Source organism: Typha latifolia, chromosome 1 (assembly GCF_019914945.1).
Source record: "Typha latifolia isolate L0001 chromosome 1, TyphaL0001v2, whole genome shotgun sequence".
NCBI classification, from domain to species: domain Eukaryota; kingdom Viridiplantae; phylum Streptophyta; class Magnoliopsida; order Poales; family Typhaceae; genus Typha; species Typha latifolia.
Window position 1 is genome coordinate 3,715,244 of NC_133086.1, and position 10,098 is coordinate 3,725,341.

General features: G+C 36.4%; 2 protein-coding genes across 2 annotated transcripts; both read left to right on the plus strand.

Moving 5' to 3' along the window:
* Window positions 1–361: 361 nt before the first annotated feature.
* On the plus strand, window positions 362–6,274 carry LOC140784876 (uncharacterized). The gene is made up of 14 exons (XM_073132479.1): window positions 362–542; window positions 718–878; window positions 976–1,065; window positions 1,691–1,756; window positions 2,064–2,129; window positions 2,287–2,372; window positions 2,466–2,511; window positions 3,966–4,020; window positions 4,139–4,215; window positions 4,391–4,526; window positions 4,622–4,758; window positions 4,831–4,935; window positions 5,676–5,810; window positions 6,037–6,274. Exons 2-14 carry the CDS (start codon window positions 861–863, stop codon window positions 6,100–6,102), a joined length of 1,083 nt encoding a protein of 360 aa, XP_072988580.1. The 5' UTR covers window positions 362–542; window positions 718–860; the 3' UTR covers window positions 6,103–6,274.
* A 1,826-nt stretch (window positions 6,275–8,100) lies between these two features.
* On the plus strand, window positions 8,101–8,746 carry LOC140798772 (transcription factor HEC1-like). The gene is made up of 2 exons (XM_073152810.1): window positions 8,101–8,528; window positions 8,623–8,746. Exons 1-2 carry the CDS (start codon window positions 8,101–8,103, stop codon window positions 8,744–8,746), a joined length of 552 nt encoding a protein of 183 aa, XP_073008911.1.
* Window positions 8,747–10,098: the final 1,352 nt, after the last annotated feature.

The following is a 10,098-nucleotide window of genomic DNA, read 5'->3' on the forward strand; positions in this document are numbered from 1 at the left end:
TACATATAAAATAATACCGATTGAATTTCATATGATAAATATATTAAATATATATATATATTTATTATTTAAAATTTAATTAGTATTATTTTAGATGCATTGTAAAATTTATCTAAATATGAACAAAGTTATTTCTAACTAATATATTTAAATCAGACACGTGGTTGGGTAAAATATAATAAAAAAAAGTAATTATTTTAGTTTAAAAATAATTATTAAGGGATAAAAGAACATACACACACAAAAAAACCTACAGGGGTCAGTTGAATTTAGTCGTAAGTACATGGGGGCTAAAATGCAATTTCCCCCCAAAAAGGTCCAATCTCAGATTCATCAAAAGTCCAGTTTCGAATGGACGGCTGAGATCATCTTTTATCAGTCCTTATCGTTCCGTGGACATTTCAAGCCTCTCTCCTCCTCTTCGCCCTAACCCGAATAAAATCCCCGACCCAATCGGAGCTCCCGGAGAACAACCCAAGCGGCACCATCGAGATCGTGAGGAAGAGAGCAAGAGCGAAAGCGAGAGCGAGCGGAGCGGCGAGGTAAGAGTCGTTTGCGAGTGCACACGCGATCCCTAACTATCTATCTATCTATCTATCTATCTATGGCTTCCTCCTCCTCCTTTCGTCTTCTCTTCTTCTACTCATTCGGTAGAACGCCCAAGAGGAGGAAAAACCCCATTCTCAACACAATAAACGCGCCGTTGGTCTTGTGCAGGAGAGTGAGAGGTAGAGAGAGTGCGAATCCGAGAGGTAAAGAGGGAAGTGAGCCGTAGATTTGTACATAGGGTGAGGAAGACGAGACGTTTGTGAGAGAGAAAGAGAGTTTGTTTGTCTCGTGGATTTGGACTCTCGAGGATTATGGCTACCAAGCTCGTGGTTAGTACTTTAATCCCTTTCCGTCTAATTGGATTTGTTTTTCTTTTGCTATTCGTTTCGGTAATAGAGTGGAATCCTTTTATCGGGCTTGGTTCAGGTTCTTGGAATCCCTTGGGATGTGGACACGGAAGGATTGAGGGAGCACATGAGCAAATTCGGGCCTTTAGATGATTGCATCGTGATGAAGGTTGGCACCTCTTCTCATAAATCTTTAGCAGTTCTTTTCATCATTCTTTCCTTTTATTCCAGAACCATAATTTGCTTTGCTGCATTTCTTCGGATTACAGAGGAGTTGAGTTATCTATGTACATGTTTTCGTAACTCGTATTAGGTAGCTAATATTTTTTTTTTATTAATCGAGCAGTGGCGGTCTTGTAATCTTATTGCTCGTGGCTAGGGATAGATTATGGGCCACTATCCCACCATCTTATATTTGCTCATCTAGTTCTCGTTAGGTTGTCTACTATTGGCCCTTCTTTGGAATTTCTCCGGGAGGTAGGTCGGCTTGGCAAATCAATCATTGCATTGATTGCACCAATCAATCAGTACTTGAAATCTTGAATAATTTCTTAAGATGCCTTATTTTTAAAAAAATTCTAAAGGTCTTATTTTATGAAATAATTTTTAAAGATGTCAAGGTAAAAGATTCACAGTTTCATTAATATTGCTTATTAATATGTTGTCAATTCATTTTTACAATTATATATGCTCCACTGTATGCCAATGTATTTGATCGTTTAACTACTTGCCATCCAAGGCTTCACAGTTCACTGCAATTCTTTTTTCTGACTATTGCTAACGCCCTAATATAGGAGCGATCCACTGGACGTTCTCGTGGCTTTGGTTATGTTACATTCTCATCTGCAGATGATGCAAAGGTAACTATATGAATTTGATTTTTTTTTTTGTTACAGGATAGAGATTCACTAGTTGATCTTTGGGCATGAATATATAAAGAAATATTATTGCAGGAAAGATTGTATAGATAATATGTAACTTTTGGCAATCATCTTATTTTTCATGGTTCCATGTTTTAGTAGCAACCCAACAAGCTTATTTGGTGACTCTAATATGAATATGAAGCAAATCTTTTTCACTAAACAAATATTTGCTATTTGATCATTTTCTTTTATATATGTCGCTTTCCTTAGAGAATACATTCTGATGTTGCACACTCCTATTCAGAATGCATTGGAAAGTGAGCATGTTCTTGGAAATAGAACTCTTGAAGTAAAGGTGGCAACACCAAAGGTATGCTGATGAATATAATTTTATCATCCGTCATCATATGCATATGTATTATGATATCCACAAATCAACTTTTTTACATAAGAGATAAGGCTATTGAATATCATATCTCTATTTTCTGAAATGGAAATATGCTACTTTATTTACATATTCAATTCAGGAAGAAATGAGGGGCCCAGTCAAGAAAGCCACTCGAATATTTGTAGCCAGAATTCCACATTCTGTAAATGAGTCAATGTTCCGGAGGTAAGAAGTTAATGGGCTTATCTAGGTGATATACTTGATAACAAAGTTTGGATTTTTGCACAAACTCTCTGACTATTAGGGGTGCATTTTCAGCTATTTTGAGGCTTTTGGAGAGATTACGGATCTTTACATGCCAAAGGTAAGAGATGTTTGCTTTCTTATTTAAATATTTATTCTATTATGTGCTACTTCACGACTATTCTCCGTATTTGGTTCTTTCACCAATGATATTAATAAGCCATGTGATACAGTGACAGATTGTAGAATTGACTCATGAAATCTTGCAAAGTTTAGGTACTTTGTGTCATGGTGGTTGGTAAAATTTGAGTAGCGGAATTTAACTTCTTGTTTTTTTTAATGTTTAATTGATATTGCAACACCTCGATGACATTATGAGAATATAATAAATTGTTTGTGAATATACAGAAAGTTGGGCCGAATGCATTTTTGTTTTATATCTGTCTTGTGAACTCTTTGCATGCAAGTTTTTTGATGCTTTTATTCGTTTATCGCTACACATTCTTGAGTGGTGACTACTGAAGATTGTTCAACCTTGGATGTGCTTAATATCATTAAGGTTCTATCAAATTTGATGTTCCCTGGTAAATACAAACAGTAGAAATATGAATTGACACTTTTCCATTACATATGAGTCAAATTTTGTGTGTAGTTATGATAACCATATTGCAAACTGGTATCCTAATGTGGTAATAATAAAATCTTCTTTTGGAGGATGAACACGAACATCTCAAGTTTCTTCTTCTTTGTTATTTTTTTTGGGAAAACCTTATGTATCCTTGTAAAAAAAAGTGAAATAGAGTAGGAGATGTGAAAGATAAAAAAAAATTTGTTTCCTAGTTGGTTTGTTAGTTTTATGATTAACAGTTGCCTTGAATATTAACATTCTAGATATGAAGTCAAATGCTCGATAAATGGAATTTGGGATAACATGGGGGGCTTCTGTGCAACATTTATAGTCGGTTGGCAGGTCTGGAAACTTAGTGATTGTAGTGTATACTGATGCAGTCATGGAGTAATTCTTCTGTTACCTTGAAACATGGGAAATGGCTAGGTAGATAGAGAAGTACACAAGTTCTAACTGGGCTTTTTCTTTATGTATTGACACCAAATGCTTGATGAGTGCAAAATCAGATAGCAGTGAGGGCTTTTGGAAATCTGTACAAAAATTCGTAGGTTGGAAAACAAACTTGTTGGTTGCTGTCCAAATTGTTGCAACTAGAGAGAAATTTAGGAAAGTATCTGTAAAAAGTTGTAAGCTGTTCATTTCTTAAAGCACATGGTAAGTCACAGTTTTGCTGATACCTTCTCTTGCTAGTAATCAATTGATGTACCTGTACTTAATGAGTTTATAATTTTTGACCAAGTTCCATTTGTTGACCTCCATTGGACTAAATTTATATTGATGAGCAGAATTTCATGATGGAAATTGACCCTCTAACCCTTTGTTTTTATCATTTTGATATTGAAACATCGCAATATTGCATATGTTCATTGTTCCTAAAATTTTATCTGTTGTGCTTCAGTTTTATATAGAATTATTTGTCATGGCAAATAGTGATTTATGAATTGTAGGACCAAGGAACTAAAGAGCATCGGGGAATTGGGTTTATCACTTTTGAGAGCGCAGGTTGTTGCAGTTGCACTTTTGCTTTTACCATTATGTTCTTTTCTTATTGACTTTTCTATGTTTTTTCTTCTATTTATTTGGCTTATCACTTTGTGTTTCTTTTGTTTTGCTTGAGCAGAATCTGTAGATGCCATAATGGCAGAGTCTCATGAACTTGGTGGTTCAACTGTAGTGGTTGACCGTGCAACTCCAAAGGCAACTCTCAGAAACTGTGTATCTTTTGCTTTTCTATTAGGCTAATTTAGCTTTTCCTATTATGTTAGAACTCTACTGATAGACGCTTGAAGTTACTATCTTATGTTCACATCCTTCAGTTTATTATAACTGCTATAGATTTTGTGATTAATTTTCACTTTCTTTCTGAGTTCAGGATGAAGACATGAGATATCCGAGCAGAGCATTACAAGGTGGATATGGTGCTTATAATGCTTATATAACAGCTGCTACTAGGTATGCAGCTCTTGGTGCTCCCACACTTTATGACCACCCTGGATCAGCTTATGGGAGTAAGTTTATAAGTTCATAATTTTTAAGCAATACATTCACACAATTAGGATCAGCAGGTTGGACTGCATAATCATTTGTTCTCTTTATGATATAGGAGGAGGATATTTTGGACCTTCCCGTGGAATGGGCAAAAAGATATTTGTTGGCAGACTTCCGCAGGAAGCAAGTGCTGACGATCTGCGGCAATACTTTGGCAGATTTGGACGCATTGTTGATGTGTATGTTCCAAAGGTATAGTGCGATACTTCCATTATTGTGGGTAGAGTTGGTCATAGTCTCCTAACTAGTGCGCTATTTGACTAGGATCCTAAAAGAACCGGACATAGGGGATTTGGTTTTGTTACTTTTGCTGAAGATGGTGTAGCAGATCGCGTTTCACGCAGAACTCATGAAATTCTAGGACAGGAGGTACGTGATTTTAAAAGATTTATATATATATATATGTTTGTTTATACATATGCATGCTCATATGGATTGAATTATAAAATAAAAGTGTATATCTAGAATGGGAGGGTATCTTAGCTCATAAATAATGCATTAAACAATGCAAATGGACTAATGCCATTACCAAAATACATATGCCTGTTTCATACATTAATGTATTGTACTTTGAAGGGTATTGAAATTAGGTGCTTCTTGAGATTGTATATGCAGGAAGTCCAGGAGGCAGCTAAGATTAAATTGAAGACTACCTTGATGTGAACCTATTTTATTATTATTGTGTATTATATATGACAAAGTTGTTATTTGATATAGAATTATGCATAAAGAAGAGGCTCAACTTTCAGTGACAGGATTTATATATGTTTATATTGTTAATGCAGGAAAGTAGTTTTTCTTTTTCTTTTTTTGAATTTAATGATCTGCATAATAGAAACAGAACCCAATAGTATATGGTTAATTTGAGGAAGGTTTACAGGTTGATGTTGTATGCAATACACAAAAATTAGTTTGTGTGTAGATTGGTTAAAGCATATACGTGCAATCTCAGTAAAGTTTTGTTCAGTAGTTGTTTTTCTGTAATTTCTTTCAATAGGTTGTGGAGATTTAAATTCCTCGTCTTCGTAAGCCAGACGTTTTTCCTAACTTTTGATCCCCTATATGCCGTATTATATTAAATTTGATGCAAGTGCTGGATTTCCAATCAGGTTGCTATAGACTCCGCTACACCTCTTGATGATGCTGGTGCAAGTGAAGGTTATGTGGAACCCCCTGAGGCATATGGAGGATATGGTCCCATGAGATCTTATGGAAGACTCTATGGCAGCCTTGATTTCGATGATGTAAGTGAATAGCACAATCTTGCACACGAATTTATATTTAAATCACCAGTTTGGATGAGGGATAAAGTAATTTTTTTGTGAAGCTATTGTTTAATGATGTAGAATTACATCTGGTAAGGCAATAGTTGATGTTCTTCTTCCCAAACTTTCTACCATCTGTGCCTTTTGTACTATGCTAATTTATATATATGCCTTTCCCCTTACTCGCTCTTTTCTCTTATTACAGTATGGTTATGGTGCCAGTGGCAGCAGCAGGCCATCCAGAATGGGTTGGCGGTACAAACCTTATTAGTGCAGCACGCTGCAAGCAAAATGTCACTCAGTTAACATTTTCCTTAGCTTTGTAGAACACTAAGTTGGTTTGAAATTGATCTCTCTCTACATAACTGGTGATTTGATCTATGATCTATCTGTACCTAATGTTTATGGGACGAAATTATGAATTCCTCGTGGACAATTGCAAATGTTTCCTTGAGCAGAGTTCATTGTTCTCCATATTTAGAATGATCACCTAATAAGTTTGTCTCGTCGAGCATCTACTCAACTCTCTTGTTCGTGAGGGGATAATTTCCCAGTGATACACAAAGAAACGCCTCTAGGTTTGCTAATCTTGGAAGAGGACGTCTCCATTAAAATAAACAGCGTTCTTTATCTACTTGATAACGAAGAAAAATAATAATAAAAAAACAGGTTCCAAAGAAGCGACTTCCCACTGGGCGATGAAAAGCATGCACACAGGAAGTGAAAAATAAAAGGCGAACAAATAAATAACTTTTGGCATCCTTTCAAGTCCCGATGAAGAAGTGTGCAACTTTCTTCTTTCTTTAATGTCTCAATGCCGTGGGACGAAGGGATAAGGTAGGAAGCGATAGGAGGATTGGTTGGTGGATAAAGAGAAGGGATGCATGAACCATGCATGCATGTGAGCATATCCAATACTTCGGGCTGCAGAGAGAACGTGTCGCCTTGCGGAGACCATCTTCTGGATCACTTATTAATGGCAGGAGAGGGAACAAAGAAACCGATGCTTCTCTGCAATCTGCCTGCATGGATCCTGTTCTCAAACCACAGGCAAAGACCTCCATTCCACTTTGCTAGCTACTCTTAAAGGGACAGATAAAACAATCAAACTTTCAATCAATTTTTTGAAGCTTACTTACTACTCTTTGTAGATATGATAAAGAGTTGTATGGAAACAAAAAACAAAAATTTCAGCCTTCTGAGGGTGTGACTAAGATTAGATGGAGTCCTCCAGGAAAAGATTAAAATAATGAAAATTGAAACAAAGAGAGCTCACTGTCGGTGTTCCCAGAACACCATCTTGGCATGCTACCGACAGAGAAAGCAACAGTCGTTTTCACGTCTGATTTCTTGCTTCTTTTTTTTTTTTTTTTTTTTTTTTTCTCTCTACTTTTTTTCTCCGTTTACATTCATTACCAGCAAGGTGTAGACAAGGAAATTATTGATAGTATATATTATTCTGCATACAATAAATATATGTGACAGTTATCTATCAACAAGTGGAATAAACCGAGAAAATTACACCATTTTTACCTTTTTCCAACTTTATTATTTATCTCATTATGTGCATAAATAAATATACTCTTCTGTGAAAAATCGAGACTAAAAAAGCGAGAAACGTGACTACCGTTGGATCTCCGTTCTCGGCGGCAACGCAGGCATTTAAAAATTCTAAAACGATGCGCAGAACCTGCATTGCTCTCTGATCTTCCATGTGAGTCGTTTTAAATGGTTTCTTTTGAATTGTTGTTCTTCTTTTTTAAATAAATATAATTTATGTGAAAAATATTAGAAATGACAATCGTATCGAGTAATATGAAATACACAGTACTATATATAAAAAATTACAATCGTTATATTTATCCAATATAGATTCTATCACTGTAGTTGGCTAGTTAGGTTACACCAGAAGGTCACCGGTAAACGATTCCCCTCCTATGTTGGGAATTGATGCTTGAAAAAAATTTTAGTGGCATATTAGTTTTATATGCTTACGGTTTGAACTTATTTGTTATGAGAATTAATTAAATTGTCTAATTTATATATTTATTAATATCTCCAAAGACACATGATCCATAAAAGATTTAAAAAAAAAGAAAGAAGAAGTTATAATTACAAAAACGCCCTTGTACCACCGCAGGCTTTATATTATTCTTTCGCCTCATCCATTTCCATTAGGTTGTTCACTGTAGCTAGCTAGCATCCTATCTTCTCTACGCAAGATTCTACGACAACTCCAAACTCCATCTTCTTCTCCCTCAAGAAGCAAATGGATGTGGGATTCTTCAGGGCACCGGCAGATGCTTACAAGGAAATGAACTCGAACGACTTCTCCAAGCAACCGTCGCTCGAGTTCATAACTGGAGCTTCTCACGGCCACGTGCCGGTGGCGGCGATGAGGGAGGCGATATTTCACGTGGCGGCCATGCAGCCGATCGACATCGACCCGGCGGCGGTCAAGCCGCCGAAGCGGCGGAACGTGAAGATATCGAAGGACCCGCAGAGCGTGGCGGCGCGGCACCGGCGGGAGCGGATCAGCGAGCGGATCCGGATCTTGCAGCGGCTCGTCCCCGGCGGCACCAAGATGGACACCGCCTCCATGCTCGACGAGGCCGTCCATTATATGAAGTTCCTCAAGACTCAGCTGCAGTCGCTAGAGCGGGCCGCCGCCGCCGTGAACCCGAACGCCGAGCTACGGTTGTTAGCTCGTCAAACTTGTTTTAAGCATTTTAATTGATAGACTCAAGACGGTGGATTTGAATTTGATAGGTTGGTATGTTCTTGTTGATAGGTTGGATCGAGGGGATTTGAACTCAGGATCTCTTGCTGTCTACGAGCCAAAAGAAGAGGTTGTCACGAGTCCTCCTTCACAATTGTTGCAGAATGGAAATGGAGATGAGTGGTGGAAGTGTTAAGATGAACTAATAATAAGAAGACTATAGTGTGTGAAATTGAAATACTGTTTCTATATATATGGATCCTTTGCGATGTGAAACATAATGATGAAGTATATCAATAGTGGAGACTTTGAGTTAGCTTCCTTTTGCATGTTAATTAGACCTGGTTACAAATTTGGTCAATAGGAACAAGGTACTGTCATTCTGAGACACTGTTCTCTTCTACTTCATTTGTGGTGATCAAATCAGTGACAGAGTTCTTTTGACTCTATTAACTTTTAGACCTTCTCTGCTTTGCGACTAATATTCGAACTCGATTAGTTAGTCTCATTTTTTTAGTCTTAATTTTTTTAAAAAATAAACTTAATTATATATATAAAAAATAAAAATATATTTAGTTACAGAACTAGTTCAAAAAGAATTCTTAAACTCAAAACAAATAAGAACTTAACTCCTACTCATAATAAGAGTTTCACAGAATCAATAAAGTTCATATAAAATTCAACAGGGATATGGCCCAGGACTCCCAACAAGACCCATAAATTGAACTTTTCGTTCCTGTAGACCCTCTTCCACAATTATGATCATCCAACATGATATAATGATCTACTTTTACACAAACGTAATTCTTATAACGTTCATACTAGTATCCAGAACAAAATTAAATGTGAGATATCATCCGAGTAGAAACTAAAAAGTTTTGATCAATTCTCAGATGTTTATCCATTCATTCAAGAAGCATAAGCTTCCAATTTTCTTTGCTTGGGATCACACCGCTAATTTCTAGACATGAAAAAGAACACATCATTGTCAAATACCCATCTCTTCCAAAGATCTCCAGCAATGCATGTCATCTGGTCCTTCGTAAGCAAAAGAAGCCAAGAATCTGAAATTTACCACCTTAATCATCCTGTACGAGTCACTATATATCCCTGAGAGTGTGCTGAAATAATGTTACGCAGCTACATATGCTTACAAAAAGACAATCTTTACTTGATACTAGACATAGCAAGCTATATATTGCTAAATTGCTTGTAAACCCCAAATTCTATCTCTTACAAGAATGAATGGACGTGCTCATCATTATCATCAGCATCATAATCAGTCATCATGCAAGTTCTTTCTCCACAATATGGATTGGCCAGAGCAGTTAAAGATGAGAAGGCCTTGTTTGTTTTAAGTTTAGGGATCCCCTCTAAATTGGTTTAGAAATCTCTAAATTGGTTTAGAAATCTCTAAATTGGTTAGTAATCAAAACATCTTTTCATATTTTTCATATCTAATCAAGTTTACTCTTAAAAAAATCAAGCCTAAAAAATAAAACTAACTAATCAAATTCGAGGCTTAACCTCAAACCAAATAAGGCCCAA